Raw genomic sequence first — 20,889 nt, 5'->3', positions numbered from 1 at the left:
CCAAAATATCCCCGAAAGAGATGTCTAAAAGGGAACGCAAGGGTTAATAGCGGAACCAGACAAATTTAGCGGGACAAATAGCAAGTTTAAAAACAAAAAAATTTTTCAACATACAGAAAGAGGCCATCAAAATAAAATAAAAGAAGAAAAGGCAAAATACAAAATACTTACACGATTACTATAAACAACTGCAGAATTAAGATAGCGACGTCTTGTTCCACAGCCATTCAACGGAACCCCAATCAAAACATGAGTTCCATTTTCTCCAGGCTTGCACATAGGATCAAACAAACGCAAAGAATCCAAATTAAAGCCAGGTAAATGTGATTTGTCAATAGATACTAACATAATGTGAGATAAACATGTGATAGACATTGGGCAAGAATCAACAACTTCAAGTGTACTTCTTGTGACAATATCTGTGGAAGGTTTAGAAGCGGTAGAAGAAGTGGTTTCAACAACTGGAGCAGCGGTGGTTTCTACAACTGGAGCAGCGGTGGTTTCTACAACTGGAGCAGCGGTAGTTTTTACAACTGGAGCAGCAGTGGTTTCAACATCTGGAGCAGCGGTGGTTTCTACAACTGGAGCAGCAGTGGTTTCTACAACTGGAGCAGCAGTGGTTTCTACAACTGGAGCAGCAGTGGTTTCTACAACTGGAGCAGCAGTGGATTCAACAACTGGAGCAGCAGTGGTTTCAACAACTGGAGCAGCGGTGGTTTCTACAACTAGAGCAGCGGTGGTTTCTACAACTGGAGCAGCAGTCGTTTTTACAACTGGAGCAGCGGTGGTTTCTACAACTGGAGCAGCAGTGGTTTCCACAAATGGAGCAGCGGTGGTTTCTACAACTGGAGCAGCAGTGGTTTCTACAACTGGAGCAGCGGTGGTTTCTGCAACTGGAGCAGCGGTGGTTTCTACAACTGGAGCAGCAGTGGTTTCTACAATTGGAGCAGCGGTGGTTTCTACAACTGGAGCAGCAGTGGTTTCTACAACTGGAGCAGCGGTGGTTTCAACAACTGGAGCAGCGGTGGTTTCTACAACTGGAGCAGCGGTGGTTTCTACAACTGGAGCAGCAGTGGTTTCTACAACTTGAGCAACTGTGGTCTCTATAACTGGAGCAGCGGAGGTTTCTACAACTGGAGCAGCAGTGGATTCAACAACTGGAGCAGCAGTGGTTTCAACAACTGGAGCAGCCGTGGTTTCTGCAACTGGAGCAGCAGTGGTTTCTACAACTGGAGCAGCAGTGGTTTCTACAACTGGAGCAGCAGTGGTTTCTACAACTGGAGCAGCGGTGGTTTCAACAACTGGAGCAGCGGTGGTTTCTACAACTGGAGCAGCGGTGGTTTCTACAACTGGAGCAGCAGTGGTTTCTACAACTTGAGCAGCTGTGGTCCCTATAACTGGAGCAGCGGTGGTGTCTACAACTGGAGCAGCAGTGGATTCAACAACTGGAGCAGCAGTGGTTTCAACAACTGGAGCAGCCGTGGTTTCTGCAACTGGAGCAGCAGTGGTTTCTACAACTGGAGCAGCGGTGGTTTCAACAACTGGAGCAGCGGTGGTTTCTACAACTGGAGCAGCGGTGGTTTCTACAACTGGAGCAGCAGTGGTTTCTACAACTTGAGCAGCGGTGGTCTCTATAACTGGACTAGCAGTGGATTCTACAACTGGAGCAGCGGTGGTTTCTGCAACTGGAGCAGCGGTGGTTTCTACAACTGGAGCAGCGGAGGTTTCTACAACTGGAGCAGCGGTGGTTTCTACGACTGGAGCAGCGGTGGTTTCTACAACTGGAGCAGCAGTGCTTTCTACAACTGGAGCAACAGTGGTTTCTACAACTGGAGCGGCAGTAGTTTCTATGACTGGAGCAGCGGTGGTTTCTACAACTGGAGCAGCGGTGGTTTCTACAACTGGAGCAGCAGTGGTTTCTACAACTAGAGCAGCGGTGGTTTCAACAACAGGAGCAGCGGTGGTTTCAACAAGTGGAGCAGCAGTGGTTTCTACAACTGGAGCAGCGGTGGTTTCCACAACTGGAGCAGCGGTGGTTTCTACAACTGGAGCAGCGGTGGTTTCTACAACTGGAGCAGCAGTGGATTCAACAACTGGAGCAGCAGTGGTTTCAACAACTGGAGCAGCAGTGGTTTCTACAACTGGAGCAGCGGTGGTTTCAACAACTGGAGCAGCGGTGGTTTCTACAACTGGAGCAGCGGTGGTTTCTACAACTGGAGCAGCAGTGGTTTCTACAACTTGAGCAGCGGTGGTCTCTATAACTGGAGCAGCGGTGGTTTCTACAACTGGAGCAGCAGTGGATTCAACAACTGGAGCAGCAGTGGTTTCAACAACTGGAGCAGCCGTGGTTTCTGCAACTGGAGCAGCAGTGGTTTCTACAACTGGAGCAGCGGTGGTTTCAACAACTGGAGCAGCGGTGGTTTCTACAACTGGAGCAGCGGTGGTTTCTACAACTGGAGCAGCAGTGGTTTCTACAACTTGAGCAGCTGTGGTCCCTATAACTGGAGCAGCGGTGGTGTCTACAACTGGAGCAGCAGTGGATTCAACAACTGGAGCAGCAGTGGTTTCAACAACTGGAGCAGCCGTGGTTTCTGCAACTGGAGCAGCAGTGGTTTCTACAACTGGAGCAGCGGTGGTTTCAACAACTGGAGCAGCGGTGGTTTCTACAACTGGAGCAGCGGTGGTTTCTACAACTGGAGCAGCAGTGGTTTCTACAACTTGAGCAGCGGTGGTCTCTATAACTGGAGCAGCAGTGGATTCTACAACTGGAGCAGCGGTGGTTTCTGCAGCTGGAGCAGCGGTGGTTTCTACAACTGGAGCAGCGGAGGTTTCTACAACTGGAGCAGCGGTGGTTTCTACGACTGGAGCAGCGGTGGTTTCTACAACTGGAGCAGCAGTGCTTTCTACAACTGGAGCAACAGTGGTTTCTACAACTGGAGCGGCAGTAGTTTCTATGACTGGAGCAGCGGTGGTTTCTACAACTGGAGCAGCGGTGGTTTCTACAACTGGAGCAGCAGTGGTTTCTACAACTAGAGCAGCGGTGGTTTCAACAACAGGAGCAGCGGTGGTTTCAACAAGTGGAGCAGCAGTGGTTTCTACAACTGGAGCAGCGGTGGTTTCCACAACTGGAGCAGCGGTGGTTTCTACAACTGGAGCAGCGGTGGTTTCTACAACTGGAGCAGCAGTGGATTCAACAACTGGAGCAGCAGTGGTTTCAACAACTGGAGCAGCAGTGGTTTCTACAACTGGAGCAGCGGTGGTTTCTACAACTGGAGCAGCGGTGGTTTCAACAACTGGAGCAGCGGTGGTTTCTACAACTGGAGCAGCGGTGGTTTCTACAACTGGAGCAGCAGTGGTTTCTACAACTTGAGCAGCGGTGGTCTCTATAACTGGAGCAGCGGTGGTTTCTACAACTGGAGCAGCAGTGGATTCAACAACTGGAGCAGCAGTGGTTTCAACAACTGGAGCAGCCGTGGTTTCTGCAACTGGAGCAGCAGTGGTTTCTACAACTGGAGCAGCGGTGGTTTCAACAACTGGAGCGGCGGTGGTTTCTACAACTGGAGCAGCGGTGGTTTCTACAACTGGAGCAGCAGTGGTTTCTACAACTTGAGCAGCGGTGGTCTCTATAACTGGAGCAGCAGTGGATTCTACAACTGGAGCAGCGGTGGTTTCTGCAACTGGAGCAGCGGTGGTTTCTACAACTGGAGCAGCGGTGGTTTCTACAACTGGAGCAGCGGTGGTTTCTACGACTGGAGCAGCGGTGGTTTCTACAACTGGAGCAGCAGTGCTTTCTACAACTGGAGCAGCAGTGGTTTTTGTCGAATCTGTTCTTACTAGAATTTCTTCGGTTATCACTACAGGAACAAAAGTTGCTTTGGAGGATGGCTTGACAGGTAGAGCAGTAGTTTCTAAAACTGGAGCAGCAGTGGTTTCTATAACTGGAGCAGCGGTGGTTTCTACAACTGGAGCAGCAGTAGATTCTACAACTGGAGCAGCAGTAGTTTCTACCACTGGAGCGGCAGTAGTTACTATGACTGGAGCAGCGGTGGTTTCTACAACTGGAGCAGCGGTGGTTTCTACAACTGGAGCAGCGGTGGTTTCTACAACTGGAGCAGCAGTGGTTTCTACAACTGGAGCAGCAGTGGTTTCAACAACTGGAGCAGCGGTGGTTTCTAGAACTGGAGCAGCGGTGGTTTCTACAACTGGAGCAGCAGTAGTTTTTACAACTGGAGCAGCGGTGGTTTCTACAACTGGAGCAGCAGTGGTTTCCACAACTGGAGCAGCGGTGGTTTCCGCAACTGGAGCAGCGGTGGTTTCTAAAACTGGAGCAGCGGTGGTTTCTACAACTGGAGCAGCGGTGGTTTCTACAACTGGAGCAGCAGTGGTTTCCACAACTGGAGCAGCGGTGGTTTCAACAACTGGAGCAGCGGTGGTTTCTGCAACTGGAGCAGCGGTGGTTTCTACAACTGGAGCAGCGGTGGTTTCTACAACTGGAGCAGCGGTGGTTTCTACAACTGGAGCAGCAGTGGTTTCTACAACTGGAGCAGCGGTGGTTTCAACAACTGGAGCAGCGGTGGTTTCTACAACTGGAGCAGCGGTGGTTTCAACAAATGGAGCAGCGGTGGTTTCTGCAACTGGAGCAGCGGTGGTTTCTACAACTGGAGCAGCGGTGGTTTCTGCAACTGGAGCAGCGGTAGATTCTACAACTGGAGCAGCAGTGGTTTTTGTCGAATCTGTTCTTACTAGAATTTCTTCGGTTATCACTACAGGAACAACAGTTGCTTTGGAGGATGGCTTGACAGGTAGAGCAGTAGTTTCTAAAACTGGAGCAGCAGTGGTTTCTACAACTGGAGCAGCGGTGGTTTCTACAACTGGAGCAGCAGTAGATTCTACAACTGGAGCAGCAGTAGTTTCTACCACTGGAGCGGCAGTAGTTACTATGACTGGAGCAGTGGTGGATTCTACAACTGGAGCAGCGGTGGTTTCTACAACTGGAGCAGCAGTGGTTTCTACAACTGGAGCAGCAGTGGTTTCAACAACAGGAGCAGCGGTGGTTTCAACAACTGGAGCAGTGGTGGTTTCTACAACTGGAGCAGCGGTTGTTTCAACAACTGGAGCAGCGGTGGTTTCTACAACTGGAGCAGCGGTGGTTTCAACAACTGGAGCAGCGGTGGTTTCCGCAACTGGAGCAGCGGTGGTTTCTACAACTGGAGCAGCGGTGGTTTCTACAACTGGAGCAGCGGTGGTTTCTACAACTGGAGCAGCAGTGGTTTTTGTCGAATCTGTTCTTACTAGAATTTCTTCGGTTATCACTACAGGAACAACAGTTGCTTTGGAGGATGGCTTGACAGGTAGAGCAGTAGTTTCGAAAACTGGAGCAGCAGTGGTTTCTACAACTGGAGCAGCAGTGGTTTCTACAACTGGAGCAGCGGTGGTTTCTACAACTGGAGCAGCGGTGGTTTCTACAACTGGAGCAGCAGTGGTTTCTACAACTGGAGCAGCGGTGGTTTCAACAACTGGAGCAGCGGTGGTTTCAACAAGTGGAGCAGCAGTGGTTTCTACAACTGGAGCAGCGGTGGTTTCCACAACTGGAGCAGCGGTGGTTTCTACAACTGGAGCAGCGGTGGTTTCTACAACTGGAGCAGCAGTGGATTCAACAACTGGAGCAGCAGTGGTTTCAACAACTGGAGCAGCAGTGGTTTCTACAACTGGAGCAGCGGTGGTTTCTACAACTGGAGCAGCAGTGGTTTCTACAACTGGAGCAGCGGTGGTTTCAATAACTGGAGCAGCGGTGGTTTCTACAACTGGAGCAGCGGTGGTTTCTACAACTGGAGCAGCAGTGGTTTCTACAACTTGAGCAGCGGTGGTCTCTATAACTGGAGCAGCGGTGGTTTCTACAACTGGAGCAGCAGTGGATTCAACAACTGGAGCAGCAGTGGTTTCAACAACTGGAGCAGCCGTGGTTTCTGCAACTGGAGCAGCAGTGGTTTCTACAACTGGAGCAGCGGTGGTTTCAACAACTGGAGCAGCGGTGGTTTCTACAACTGGAGCAGCGGTGGTTTCTACAACTGGAGCAGCAGTGGTTTCTACAACTTGAGCAGCGGTGGTCTCTATAACTGGAGCAGCAGTGGATTCTACAACTGGAGCAGCGGTGGTTTCTGCAACTGGAGCAGCGGTGGTTTCTAAAACTGGAGCAGCGGTGGTTTCTACAACTGGAGCAGCGGTGGTTTCTACAACTGGAGCAGCAGTGGTTTCCACAACTGGAGCAGCGGTGGTTTCAACAACTGTAGCAGCGGTGGTTTCTGCAACTGGAGCAGCGGTGGTTTCTACAACTGGAGCAGCGGTGGTTTCTACAACTGGAGCAGCGGTGGTTTCTACAACTGGAGCAGCAGTTGTTTCTACAACTGGAGCAGCGGTGGTTTCAACAACTGGAGTAGCGGTGGTTTCTACAACTGGAGCAGCGGTGGTTTCAACAAATGGAGCAGCGGTGGTTTCTGCAACTGGAGCAGCAGTGGTTTCTACAACTGGAGCAGCAGTGGTTTCTACAACTGGAGCAGCAGTGGTTTCAACAACAGGAGCAGCGGTGGTTTCAACAACTGAAGCAGTGGTGGTTTCTACAACTGGAGCAGCGGTGGTTTCAACAACTGGAGCAGCGGTGGTTTCTACAACTGGAGCAGCGGTGGTTTCAACAACTGGAGCAGCGGTGGTTTCCGCAACTGGAGCAGCGGTGGTTTCTACAACTGGAGCAGCGGTGGTTTCTACAACTGGAGCAGCGGTGGTTTCTACAACTGGAGCAGCAGTGGTTTCTACAACTGGAGCAGCGGTGGTTTCAACAACTGGAGCAGCAGTGGTTTCTACAACTGGAGCAGCAGTGGTTTCAACAACAGGAGCAGCGGTGGTTTCAACAACTGGAGCAGTGGTGGTTTCTACAACTGGAGCAGCGGTGGTTTCAACAACTGGAGCAGCGGTGGTTTCTACAACTGGAGCAGCAGTAGTTTCTACCACTGGAGCGGCAGTAGTTACTATGACTGGAGCAGCGGTGGATTCTACAACTGGAGCAGCGGTGGTTTCTACAACTGGAGCAGCAGTGGTTTCTACAACTGGAGCAGCAGTGGTTTCAACAACAGGAGCAGCGGTGGTTTCAACAACTGGAGCAGTGGTGGTTTCTACAACTGGAGCAGCGGTGGTTTCAACAACTGGAGCAGCGGTGGTTTCTACAACTGGAGCAGCGGTGGTTTCAACAACTGGAGCAGCGGTGGTTTCCGCAACTGGAGCAGCGGTGGTTTCTACAACTGGAGCAGCGGTGGTTTCTACAACTGGAGCAGCGGTGGTTTCTACAACTGGAGCAGCAGTGGTTTCTACAACTGGAGCAGCGGTGGTTTCAACAACTGGAGCAGCGGTGGTTTCCGCAACTGGAGCAGCGGTGGTTTCTACAACTGGAGCAGCAGTGGATTCTACAACTGGAGCAGCGGTGGTTTCTGCAACTGGAGCAGCGGTGGTTTCTACAACTGGAGCAGCGGTGGTTTCTACAACTGGAGCAGCGGTGGTTTCTACGACTGGAGCAGCGGTGGTTTCTACAACTGGAGCAGCAGTGCTTTCTACAACTGGAGCAGCAGTGGTTTTTGTCGAATCTGTTCTTACTAGAATTTCTTCGGTTATCACTACAGGAACAATAGTTGCTTTGGAGGATGGCTTGACAGGTAGAGCAGTAGTTTCTAAAACTGGAGCAGCAGTGGTTTCTATAACTGGAGCAGCGGTGGTTGCTACAACTGGAGCAGCAGTAGATTCTACAACTGGAGCAGCAGTAGTTTCTACCACTGGAGCGGCAGTAGTTACTATGACTGGAGCAGCGGTGGTTTCTACAACTGGAGCAGCGGTGGTTTCTACAACTGGAGCAGCGGTGGTTTCTACAACTGGAGCAGCAGTGGTTTCTACAACTGGAGCAGCAGTGGTTTCAACAACTGGAGCAGCGGTGGTTTCTAGAACTGGAGCAGCGGTGGTTTCTACAACTGGAGCAGCAGTAGTTTTTACAACTGGAGCAGCGGTGGTTTCTACAACTGGAGCAGCAGTGGTTTCCACAACTGGAGCAGCGGTGGTTTCCGCAACTGGAGCAGCGGTGGTTTCTAAAACTGGAGCAGCGGTGGTTTCTACAACTGGAGCAGCGGTGGTTTCTACAACTGGAGCAGCAGTGGTTTCCACAACTGGAGCAGCGGTGGTTTCAACAACTGTAGCAGCGGTGGTTTCTGCAACTGGAGCAGCGGTGGTTTCTACAACTGGAGCAGCGGTGGTTTCTACAACTGGAGCAGCGGTGGTTTCTACAACTGGAGCAGCAGTTGTTTCTACAACTGGAGCAGCGGTGGTTTCAACAACTGGAGTAGCGGTGGTTTCTACAACTGGAGCAGCGGTGGTTTCAACAAATGGAGCAGCGGTGGTTTCTGCAACTGGAGCAGCAGTGGTTTCTACAACTGGAGCAGCAGTGGTTTCTACAACTGGAGCAGCAGTGGTTTCAACAACAGGAGCAGCGGTGGTTTCAACAACTGGAGCAGTGGTGGTTTCTACAACTGGAGCAGCGGTGGTTTCAACAACTGGAGCAGCGGTGGTTTCTACAACTGGAGCAGCGGTGGTTTCAACAACTGGAGCAGCGGTGGTTTCCGCAACTGGAGCAGCGGTGGTTTCTACAACTGGAGCAGCGGTGGTTTCTACAACTGGAGCAGCGGTGGTTTCTACAACTGGAGCAGCGGTGGTTTCTACAACTGGAGCAGCAGTGGTTTCTACAACTGGAGCAGCGGTGGTTTCAACAACTGGAGCAGCAGTGGTTTCTACAACTGGAGCAGCAGTGGTTTCAACAACAGGAGCAGCGGTGGTTTCAACAACTGGAGCAGTGGTGGTTTCTACAACTGGAGCAGCGGTGGTTTCAACAACTGGAGCAGCGGTGGTTTCTACAACTGGAGCAGCAGTAGTTTCTACCACTGGAGCGGCAGTAGTTACTATGACTGGAGCAGCGGTGGATTCTACAACTGGAGCAGCGGTGGTTTCTACAACTGGAGCAGCAGTGGTTTCTACAACTGGAGCAGCAGTGGTTTCAACAACAGGAGCAGCGGTGGTTTCAACAACTGGAGCAGTGGTGGTTTCTACAACTGGAGCAGCGGTGGTTTCAACAACTGGAGCAGCGGTGGTTTCTACAACTGGAGCAGCGGTGGTTTCAACAACTGGAGCAGCGGTGGTTTCCGCAACTGGAGCAGCGGTGGTTTCTACAACTGGAGCAGCGGTGGTTTCTACAACTGGAGCAGCGGTGGTTTCTACAACTGGAGCAGCAGTGGTTTCTACAACTGGAGCAGCGGTGGTTTCAACAACTGGAGCAGCGGTGGTTTCTGCAACTGGAGCAGCAGTGGTTTTTGTCGAATCTGTTCTTACTAGAATTTCTTCGGTTATCACTACAGGAACAACAGTTGCTTTGGAGGATGGCTTGACAGGTAGAGCAGTAGTTTCTAAAACTGGAGCAGCAGTGGTTTCTACAACTGGAGCAGCGGTGGTTTCTACAACTGGAGCAGCAGTAGATTCTACAACTGGAGCAGCAGTAGTTTCTACCACTGGAGCGGCAGTAGTTACTATGACTGGAGCAGCAGTGGTTTCTACAACTGGAGCAGCGGTGGTTTCTACAACTGGAGCAGCAGTGGTTTCTACAACTGGAGCAGCAGTGGTTTCAACAACAGGAGCAGCGGTGGTTTCAACAACTGGAGCAGTGGTGGTTTCTACAACTGGAGCAGCGGTGGTTTCAACAACTGGAGCAGCGGTGGTTTCTACAACTGGAGCAGCGGTGGTTTCAACAACTGGAGCAGCGGTGGTTTCCGCAACTGGAGCAGCGGTGGTTTCTACAACTGGAGCAGCGGTGGTTTCTACAACTGGAGCAGCGGTGGTTTCTACAACTGGAGCAGCAGTGGTTTCTACAACTGGAGCAGCGGTGGTTTCAACAACTGGAGCAGCGGTGGTTTCTGCAACTGGAGCAGCGGTGGTTTCTACAACTGGAGCAGCGGTGGTTTCTACAACTGGAGCAGCGGTGGTTTCTACAACTGGAGCAGCAGTGGTTTCTACAACTGGAGCAGCGGTGGTTTCAACAACTGGAGCAGCCGTGGTTTCTACAACTGGAGCGGCGGTGGTTTCAACAACTGGAGCAGTGGCGGTTTCTGCAACTGGAGCAGCGGTGGTTTCTACAACTGGAGCAGCGGTGGTTTCTACAACTGGAGCAGCGGTGGTTTCAACAACTGGAGCAGCGGTGGTTTCTGCAACTGGAGCAGCGGTGGTTTCTACAACTGGAGCAGCGGTGGTTTCTACAACTGGAGCAGCAGTGGTTTCTACAACTGGAGCAGCGGTGGTTTCAACAACTGGAGCAGCGGTGGTTTCTGCAACTGGAGCAGCGGTGGTTTCTACAACTGGAGCAGCGGTGGTTTCTACAACTGGAGCAGCAGTGGTTTCTACAACTGGAGCAGCAGTGGTTTCTACAACTGGAGCAGCAGTGGTTTCAACAACTGGAGCAGCGGTGGTTTCTACAACTGGAGCAGCGGTGGTTTCTACAACTGGAGCAGCAGTAGTTTTTACAATTGGAGCAGCGGTGGTTTCTACAACTGGAGCAGCAGTGGTTTCCACAACTAGAGCAGCGGTGGTTTCCGCAACTGGAGCAGCGGTGGTTTCTACAACTGGAGCAGCGGTGGTTTCTACAACTGGAGCAGCAGTGGTTTCTACAACTTGAGCAGCTGTGGTCTCTATAACTGGAGCAGCGGTGGTTTCTACAACTGGAGCAGCAGTGGATTCAACAACTGGAGCAGCAGTGGTTTCAACAACTGGAGCAGCCGTGGTTTCTGCAAATGGAGCAGCAGTGGTTTCTACAACTGGAGCAGCGGTGGTTTCAACAACTGGAGCAGCGGTGGTTTCTACAACTGGAGCAGCGGTGGTTTCTACAACTGGAGCAGCAGTGGTTTCTACAACTTGAGCAGCGGTGGTCTCTATAACTGGAGCAGCAGTGGATTCTACAACTGGAGCAGCGGTGGTTTCTGCAACTGGAGCAGCGGTGGTTTCTACAACTGGAGCAGCGGTGGTTTCTACAACTGGAGCAGCGGTGGTTTCTACGACTGGAGCAGCGGTGGTTTCTACAACTGGAGCAGCAGTGCTTTCTACAACTGGAGCAACAGTGGTTTCTACAACTGGAGCGGCAGTAGTTTCTATGACTGGAGCAGCGGTGGTTTCTACAACTGGAGCAGCAGTGGTTTCTACAACTGGAGCAGCAGTGGTTTCTACAACTGGAGCAGCGGTGGTTTCAACGACAGGAGCAGCGGTGGTTTCAACAAGTGGAGCAGCAGTGGTTTCTACAACTGGAGCAGCGGTGGTTTCTACAACTGGAGCAGCGGTGGTTTCTACAACTGGAGCAGCGGTGGTTTCTACAACTGGAGCAGCAGTGGATTCAACAACTGGAGCAGCAGTGGTTTCAACAACTGGAGCAGCAGTGGTTTCTACAACTGGAGCAGCGGTGGTTTCTACAACTGGAGCAGCAGTGGTTTCTACAACTGGAGCAGCGGTGGTTTCAACAACTGGAGCAGCGGTGGTTTCTACAACTGGAGCAGCGGTGGTTTCTACAACTAAAGCAGCTGTGGTTTCTACAACTTGAGCAGCGGTGGTCTCTATAACTGGAGCAGCGGTGGTTTCTACAACTGGAGCAGCAGTGGATTCAACAACTGGAGCAGCAGTGGTTTCAACAACTGGAGCAGCCGTGGTTTCTGCAACTGGAGCAGCAGTGGTTTCTACAACTGGAGCAGCAGTGGTTTCTACAACTGGAGCAGCGGTGGTTTCTACAACTGGAGCAGCGGTGGTTTCTACAACTGGAGCAGCGGTGGTTTCTACAACTTGAGCAGCGGTGGTCTCTATAACTGGAGCAGCAGTGGATTCTACAACTGGAGCAGCGGTGGTTTCTACAACTGGAGCAGCGGTGGTTTCTACAACTGGAGCAGCAGTGGTTTCTACAACTTGAGCAGCGGTGGTCTCTATAACTGGAGCAGCAGTGGATTCTACAACTGGAGCAGCGGTGGTTTCTGCAACTGGAGCAGCGGTGGTTTCTACAACTGGAGCAGCGGTGGTTTCTACAACTGGAGCAGCGGTGGTTTCTACGACTGGAGCAGCGGTGGTTTCTACAACTGGAGCAGCAGTGCTTTCTACAACTGGAGCAACAGTGGTTTCTACAACTGGAGCGGCAGTAGTTTCTATGACTGGAGCAGCGGTGGTTTCTACAACTGGAGCAGCAGTGGTTTCTACAACTGGAGCAGCAGTGGTTTCTACAACTGGAGCAGCGGTGGTTTCAACGACAGGAGCAGCGGTGGTTTCAACAAGTGGAGCAGCAGTGGTTTCTACAACTGGAGCAGCGGTGGTTTCTACAACTGGAGCAGCGGTGGTTTCTACAACTGGAGCAGCGGTGGTTTCTACAACTGGAGCAGCAGTGGATTCAACAACTGGAGCAGCAGTGGTTTCAACAACTGGAGCAGCAGTGGTTTCTACAACTGGAGCAGCGGTGGTTTCTACAACTGGAGCAGCAGTGGTTTCTACAACTGGAGCAGCGGTGGTTTCAACAACTGGAGCAGCGGTGGTTTCTACAACTGGAGCAGCGGTGGTTTCTACAACTAAAGCAGCTGTGGTTTCTACAACTTGAGCAGCGGTGGTCTCTATAACTGGAGCAGCGGTGGTTTCTACAACTGGAGCAGCAGTGGATTCAACAACTGGAGCAGCAGTGGTTTCAACAACTGGAGCAGCCGTGGTTTCTGCAACTGGAGCAGCAGTGGTTTCTACAACTGGAGCAGCAGTGGTTTCTACAACTGGAGCAGCGGTGGTTTCTACAACTGGAGCAGCGGTGGTTTCTACAACTGGAGCAGCGGTGGTTTCTACAACTTGAGCAGCGGTGGTCTCTATAACTGGAGCAGCAGTGGATTCTACAACTGGAGCAGCGGTGGTTTCTGCAACTGGAGCAGCGGTGGTTTCTACAACTGGAGCAGCGGTGGTTTCTACGACTGGAGCAGCGGTGGTTTCTACAACTGGAGCAGCAGTGCTTTCTACAACTGGAGCAGCAGTGGTTTTTGTCGAATCTGTTCTTACTAGAATTTCTTCGGTTATCACTACAGGAACAATAGTTGCTTTGGAGGATGGCTTGACAGGTAGAGCAGTAGTTTCTAAAACTGGAGCAGCAGTGGTTTCTATAACTGGAGCAGCGGTGGTTTCTACAACTGGAGCAGCAGTAGATTCTACAGCTGGAGCAGCAGTAGTTTCTACCACTGGAGCGGCAGTAGTTACTATGACTGGAGCAGCAGTGGTTTCTACAACTGGAGCAGCGGTGGTTTCTACAACTGGAGCAGCGGTGGTTTCTACAACTGGAGCAGCAGTGGTTTCTACAACTGGAGCAGCAGTGGTTTCAACAACTGGAGCAGCGGTGGTTTCTACAACTGGAGCAGCGGTGGTTTCTACAACTGGAGCAGCAGTAGTTTTTACAATTGGAGCAGCGGTGGTTTCTACAACTGGAGCAGCAGTGGTTTCCACAACTGGAGCAGCGGTGGTTTCCGCAACTGGAGCAGCGGTGGTTTCTACAACTGGAGCAGCGGTGGTTTCTACAACTGGAGCAGCGGTGGTTTCTACAACTGGAGCAGCAGTGGTTTCTACAACGGGAGCAGCGGTGGTTTCAACAACTGGAGCAGCGGTGGTTTCTGCAACTGGAGCAGCGGTGGTTTCTGCAACTGGAGCAGCGGTGGTTTCTACAACTGGAGCAGCGGTGGTTTCTACAACTGGAGCAGCAGTGGTTTCTACAACTGGAGCAACGGTGGTTTCAACAACTGGAGCAGCGGTGGTTTCTACAACTGGAGCAGCGGTGGTTTCAACAACTGGAGCAGCGGTGGTTTCTGCAACTGGAGCAGCGGTGGTTTCTACAACTGGAGCAGCGGTGGTTTCTGCAACTGGAGCAGCGGTAGATTCTACAACTGGAGCAGCAGTGGTTTCTACAACTGGAGCAGCAGTGGTTTTTGTCGAATCTGTTCTTACTAGAATTTCTTCGGTTATCACTACAGGAACAACAGTTGCTTTGGAGGATGGCTTGACAGGTAGAGCAGTAGTTTCTAAAACTGGAGCAGCAGTGGTTTCTACAACTGGAGCAGCGGTGGTTTCTACAACTGGAGCAGCAGTAGATTCTACAACTGGAGCAGCAGTAGTTTCTACAACTGGAGCAGCGGTGGTTTCTATAACTGGAGCAGCGGTGGTTGCTACAACTGGAGCAGCAGTAGATTCTACAACTGGAGCAGCAGTAGTTTCTACCACTGGAGCGGCAGTAGTTACTATGACTGGAGCAGCGGTGGTTTCTACAACTGGAGCAGCGGTGGTTTCTACAACTGGAGCAGCGGTGGTTTCTACAACTGGAGCAGCAGTGGTTTCTACAACTGGAGCAGCAGTGGTTTCAACAACTGGAGCAGCGGTGGTTTCTACAACTGGAGCAGCGGTGGTTTCTACAACTGGAGCAGCAGTAGTTTTTACAACTGGAGCAGCGGTGGTTTCTACAACTGGAGCAGCAGTGGTTTCCACAACTGGAGCAGCGGTGGTTTCCGCAACTGGAGCAGCGGTGGTTTCTACAACTGGAGCAGCGGTGGTTTCTACAACTGGAGCAGCGGTGGTTTCTACAACTGGAGCAGCAGTGGTTTCTACAACTGGAGCAGCGGTGGTTTCAACAACTGGAGCAGCGGTGGTTTCTGCAACTGGAGCAGCGGTGGTTTCTACAACTGGAGCAGCGGTGGTTTCTACAACTGGAGCAGCGGTGGTTTCTACAACTGGAGCAGCAGTGGTTTCTACAACTGGAGCAGCGGTGTTTTCAACAACTGGAGCAGCGGTGGTTTCTACAACTTGAGCAGCGGTGGTTTCTACAACTTGAGCAGCAGTGGTCTCTATAACTGGAGCAGCGGTGGTTTCTACAACTGGAGCAGCAGTGGATTCAACAACTGGAGCAGCAGTGGTTTCAACAACTGGAGCAGCCGTGGCTTCTGCAACTGGAGCAGCAGTGGTTTCTACAACTGGAGCAGCGGTGGTTTCAACAACTGGAGCAGCGGTGGTTTCTACAACTGGAGCAGCGGTGGTTTCTACAACTGGAGCAGCAGTGGTTTCTACAACTTGAGCAGCGGTGGTCTCTATAACTGGAGCAGCAGTGGATTCTACAACTGGAGCAGCGGTGGTTTCTGCAACTGGAGCAGCGGTGGTTTCTACAACTGGAGCAGCGGTGGTTTCTACAACTGGAGCAGCGGTGGTTTCTACGACTGGAGCAGCGGTGGTTTCTACAACTGGAACAGCAGTGCTTTCTACAACTGGAGCAGCAGTGGTTTTTGTCGAATCTGTTCTTACTAGAATTTCTTCGGTTATCACTACAGGAACAATAGTTGCTTTGGAGGATGGCTTGACAGGTAGAGCAGTAGTTTCTAAAACTGGAGCAGCAGTGGTTTCTATAACTGGAGCAGCGGTGGTTTCTACAACTGGAGCAGCAGTAGATTCTACAGCTGGAGCAGCAGTAGTTTCTACCACTGGAGCGGCAGTAGTTACTATGACTGGAGCAGCGGTGGTTTCTACAACTGGAGCAGCGGTGGTTTCTACAACTGGAGCAGCGGTGGTTTCTACAACTGGAGCAGCAGTGGTTTCTACAACTGGAGCAGCAGTGGTTTCAACAACTGGAGCAGCGGTGGTTTCTACAACTGGAGCAGCGGTGGTTTCTACAACTGGAGCAGCAGTAGTTTTTACAACTGGAGCAGCGGTGGTTTCTACAACTGGAGCAGCAGTGGTTTCCACAACTGGAGCAGCGGTGGTTTCCGCAACTGGAGCAGCGGTGGTTTCTACAACTGGAGCAGCGGTGGTTTCTACAACTGGAGCAGCGGTGGTTTCTACAACTGGAGCAGCAGTGGTTTCTACAACTGGAGCAGCGGTGGTTTCAACAACTGGAGCAGCGGTGGTTTCTGCAACTGGAGCAGCGGTGGTTTCTACAACTGGAGCAGCGGTGGTTTCTACAACTGGAGCAGCGGTGGTTTCTACAACTGGAGCAGCAGTGGTTTCTACAACTGGAGCAGCGGTGGTTTCAACAACTGGAGCAGCGGTGGTTTCTACAACTGGAGCAGCGGTGGTTTCAACAACTGGAGCAGCGGTGGTTTCTACAACTGGAGCAGCTGTGGTTTCTACAACTTGAGCAGCGGTGGTCTCTATAACTGGAGCAGCGGAGGTTTCTACAACTGGAGCAGCAGTGGATTCAACAACTGGAGCAGCAGTGGTTTCAACAACTGGAGCAGCCGTGGTTTCTGCAACTGGAGCAGCAGTGGTTTCTACAACTGGAGCAGCGGTGGTTTCAACAACTGGAGCAGCGGTGGTTTCTACAACTGGAGCAGCGGTGGTTTCTACAACTGGAGCAGCAGTGGTTTCTACAACTTGAGCAGCGGTGGTCTCTATAACTGGAGCAGCAGTGGATTCTACAACTGGAGCAGCGGTGGTTTCTGCAACTGGAGCAGCGGTGGTTTCTACAACTGGAGCAGCGGTGGTTTCTACAACTGGAGCAGCGGTGGTTTCTACGACTAGAGCAGCGGTGGTTTCTACAACTGGAGCAGCAGTGCTTTCTACAACTGGAGCAGCAGTGGTTTTTGTCGAATCTGTTCTTACTAGAATTTCTTCGGTTATCACTACAGGAACAATAGTTGCTTTGGAGGATGGCTTGACAGGTAGAGCAGTAGTTTCTATAACTGGAGCAGCAGTGGTTTCTATAACTGGAGCAGCGGTGGTTTCTACAACTGGAGCAGCAGTAGATTCTACAGCTGGAGCAGCAGTAGTTTCTACCACTGGAGCGGCAGTAGTTACTATGACTGGAGCAGCGGTGGTTTCTACAACTGGAGCAGCGGTGGTTTCTACAACTGGAGCAGCGGTGGTTTCTACAACTGGAGCAGCAGTGGTTTCTACAACTGGAGCAGCAGTGGTTTCAACAACTGGAGCAGCGGTGGTTTCTACAACTGGAGCAGCGGTGGTTTCTACAACTGGAGCAGCAGTAGTTTTTACAACTGGAGCAGCGGTGGTTTCTACAACTGGAGCAGCAGTGGTTTCCACAACTGGAGCAGCGGTGGTTTCCGCAACTGGAGCAGCGGTGGTTTCTACAACTGGAGCAGCGGTGGTTTCTACAACTGGAGCAGCGGTGGTTTCTACAACTGGAGCAGCAGTGGTTTCTACAACTGGAGCAGCGGTGGTTTCAACAACTGGAGCAGCGGTGGTTTCTGCAACTGGAGCAGCGGTGGTTTCTACAACTGGAGCAGCGGTGGTTTCTACAACTGGAGCAGCGGTGGTTTCTACAACTGGAGCAGCAGTGGTTTCTACAACTGGAGCAGCGGTGGTTTCAACAACTGGAGCAGCGGTGGTTTCTACAACTGGAGCAGCGGTGGTTTCAACAACTGGAGCAGCGGTGGTTTCTGCAACTGGAGCAGCGGTGGTTTCTACAACTGGAGCAGCGGTGGTTTCTGCAACTGGAGCAGCGGTAGATTCTACAACTGGAGCAGCAGTGGTTTCTACAACTGGAGCAGCAGTGGTTTTTGTCGAATCTGTTCTTACTAGAATTTCTTCGGTTATCACTACAGGAACAACAGTTGCTTTGGAGGATGGCTTGACAGGTAGAGCAGTAGTTTCTAAAACTGGAGCAGCAGTGGTTTCTACAACTGGAGCAGCGGTGGTTTCTACAACTGGAGCAGCAGTAGATTCTACAACTGGAGCAGCAGTAGTTTCTACAACTGGAGCAGCGGTGGTTTCTATAACTGGAGCAGCGGTGGTTTCTACAACTGGAGCAGCAGTAGATTCTACAACTGGAGCAGCAGTAGTTTCTACCACTGGAGCGGCAGTAGTTACTATGACTGGAGCAGCGGTGGTTTCTACAACTGGAGCAGCGGTGGTTTCTACAACTGGAGCAGCGGTGGTTTCTGCAACTGGAGCAGCGGTGGTTTCTACAACTGGAGCAGCAGTGGTTTCTACAACTGGAGCAGCAGTGGTTTCAACAACTGGAGCAGCGGTGGTTTCTACAACTGGAGCAGCGGTGGTTTCTACAACTGGAGCAGCGGTGGTTTCTACAACTGGAGCAGCGGTGGTTTCAACAACTGGAGCAGCAGTGGTTTCTGCAACTGGAGCAGCGGTGGTTTCTACAACTGGAGCAGCGGTGGTTTCTGCAACTGGAGCAGCAGTAGATTCTACAACTGGAGCAGCAGTAGTTTCTACCACTGGAGCGGCAGTAGTTACTATGACTGGAGCAGCGGTGGTTTCTACAACTGGAGCAGCGGTGGTTTCAACAACTGGAGCAGCGGTGGTTTCAACAACTGGAGCAGCGGTGGTTTCTACAACTGGAGCAGCGGTGGTTTCAACAACTGGAGCAGCGGTGGTTTCTGCAACTGGAGCAGCGGTGGTTTCTACAACTGGAGCAGCAGTGGTTTCTACAACTGGAGCAGCGGTGGTTTCAACAACTGGAGCAGCGGTGGTTTCTGCAACTGGAGCAGCAGTAGTTTCTACCACTGGAGAGGCAGTAGTTACTATGACTGGAGCAGCGGTGGTTTCTACAACTGAAGCAGCGGTGGTTTCTACAACTGGAGCAGCAGTGGTTTCTACAACTGGAGCAGCGGTGGTTTCTACAACTGGAGCAGCAGTAGATTCTACAACTGGAGCAGCAGTAGTTTCTACCACTGGAGCGGCAGTAGTTACTATGACTGGAGCAGCGGTGGTTTCTACAACTGGAGCAGCGGTGGTTTCTACAACTGGAGCAGCAGTGGTTTCTACAACTGGAGCAGCAGTGGTTTCTACAACTGGAGCAGCAGTGGTTTCAACAACTGGAGCAGCGGTGGTTTCTACAACTGGAGCAGCGGTGGTTTCTACAACTGGAGCAGCAGTGGTTTCTACAACTGGAGCAGCAGTGGTTTCTACAACTGGAGCAGCGGTGGTTTCAGCAACAGGAGCAGCGGTGGTTTCAACAACTGGAGCAGCAGTGGTTTCTACAACTGGAGCAGCGGTGGTTTCAACAACTGGAGCAGCGGTGGTTTCTGCAACTGGAGCAGCAGTAGTTTCTACCACTGGAGCGGCAGTAGTTACTATGACTGGAGCAGCGGTGGTTTCTACAACTGAAGCAGCGGTGGTTTCTACAACTGGAGCAGCAGTGGTTTCTACAACTGGAGCAGCAGTGGTTTCAACAAGAGGAGCAGCGGTGGTTTCAACAACTGGAGCAGTGGTGGTTTCTACAACTGGAGCAGCGGTGGTTTCAACAACTGGAGCAGCGGTGGTTTCTACAACTGGAGCAGCGGTGGTTTCAACAACTGGAGCAGCGGTGGTTTCTACAACTGGAGCAGCAGTGGTTTCTACAACTGGAGCAGCGGTGGTTTCAACAACTGGAGCAGCGGTGGTTTCTGCAACAGGAGCAGCAGTGGTTTCTACAACTGGAGCAGCGGTGGTTTCTACAACTGGAGCAGCGGTGGTTTCTACAACTGGAGCAGCAGTGGTTTCTACAACTGGAGCAGCGGTGGTTTCAACAACTGGAGCAGCGGTGGTTTCAACAACTGGAGCAGCGGTGGTTTCCGCAACTGGAGCAGCGGTGGTTTCTACAACTGGAGCAGCGGTGGTTTCTACAACTGGAGCAGCGGTGGTTTCTACAACTGGAGCAGCAGTGGTTTCTACAACTGGAGCAGCAGTGGTTTCTACAACTGGAGCAGCGGTGGTTTCAGCAACAGGAGCAGCGGTGGTTTCAACAACTGGAGCAGCAGTGGTTTCTACAACTGGAGCAGCGGTGGTTTCAACAACTGGAGCAGCGGTGGTTTCTGCAACTGGAGCAGCGGTGGTTTCTACAACTGGAGCAGCGGTGGTTTCTACAACTGGAGCAGCAGTGGTTTCTACAACTGGAGCAGCGGTGGTTTCAACAACTGCAGCAGCGGTGGTTTCCGCAACTGGAGCAGCGGTGGTTTCTACAACTGGAGCAGCGGTGGTTTCTACAACTGGAGCAGCGGTGGTTTCTACAACTGGAGCAGCAGTGGTTTCTACAACTGGAGCAGCGGTGGTTTCAACAACTGGAGCAGCGGTGGTTTCTGCAACTGGAGGAGCGGTGGTTTCTACAACTGGAGCAGCGGTTGTTTCTACAACTGGAGCAGCGGTGGTTTCTACAACTGGAGCAGCAGTGGTTTCTACAACTGGAGCAGCGGTGGTTTCAACAACTGGAGCAGCGGTGGTTTCTACAACTGGAGCAGCGGTGGTTTCAACAACTGGAGCAGCGGTGGTTTCTGCAACTGGAGCAGCGGTGGTTTCTACAACTGGAGCAGCGGTGGTTTCTGCAACTGGAGCAGCGGTAGATTCTACAACTGGAGCAGCAGTGGTTTCTACAGCTGGAGCAGCAGTGGTTTTTGTCGAATCTGTTCTTACTAGAATTTCTTCGGTTATCACTACAGGAACAACAGTTGCTTTGGAGGATGGCTTGACAGGTAGAGCAGTAGTTTCTAAAACTGGAGCAGCAGTGGTTTCTACAACTGGAGCAGCGGTGGTTTCTACAACTGGAGCAGCAGTAGATTCTACAACTGGAGCAGCAGTAGTTTCTACCACTGGAGCGGCAGTAGTTACTATGACTGGAGCAGCGGTGGTTTCTACAACTGGAGCAGCGGTGGTTTCTACAACTGGAGCAGCAGTGGTTTCTACAACTGGAGCAGCAGTGGTTTCAACAACAGGAGCAGCGGTGGTTTCAACAACTGGAGCAGTTGTGGTTTCTACAACTGGAGCAGCAGTGGTTTCTACAACTGGAGCAGCGGTGGTTTCTTCAACTGGAGCAGCAGTAGATTCTACAACTGGAGCAGCAGT

The 20,889-nt window shown here is 51.6% G+C and overlaps 1 protein-coding gene across 1 annotated transcript in view; it reads right to left on the bottom strand.

Annotated features, from left to right (window-relative positions):
- The window catches only part of LOC135681977 (uncharacterized), a 74,894-nt gene that overhangs the window by 3,837 nt on the left and 50,168 nt on the right, over positions 1-20,889 (bottom strand). The window contains exon 18 of the mRNA XM_089113054.1: positions 172-20,889. This exon is cut by the window's right edge and continues 23,648 nt beyond it. Coding sequence (XP_088969180.1) covers positions 172-20,889 — 20,718 coding nt within the window. The remainder of the gene's footprint in view (positions 1-171) is intronic.

The sequence above is a fragment of the Rhopilema esculentum genome, chromosome 16 (assembly GCF_057945365.1).
Source record: "Rhopilema esculentum isolate cy_ngs chromosome 16, ASM5794536v1, whole genome shotgun sequence".
Classification (NCBI taxonomy): Eukaryota; Metazoa; Cnidaria; class Scyphozoa; order Rhizostomeae; family Rhizostomatidae; genus Rhopilema; species Rhopilema esculentum.
Note: the sequence above shows the minus strand (reverse complement) of the source record. Positions and strands in the feature narration are given on the sequence as shown.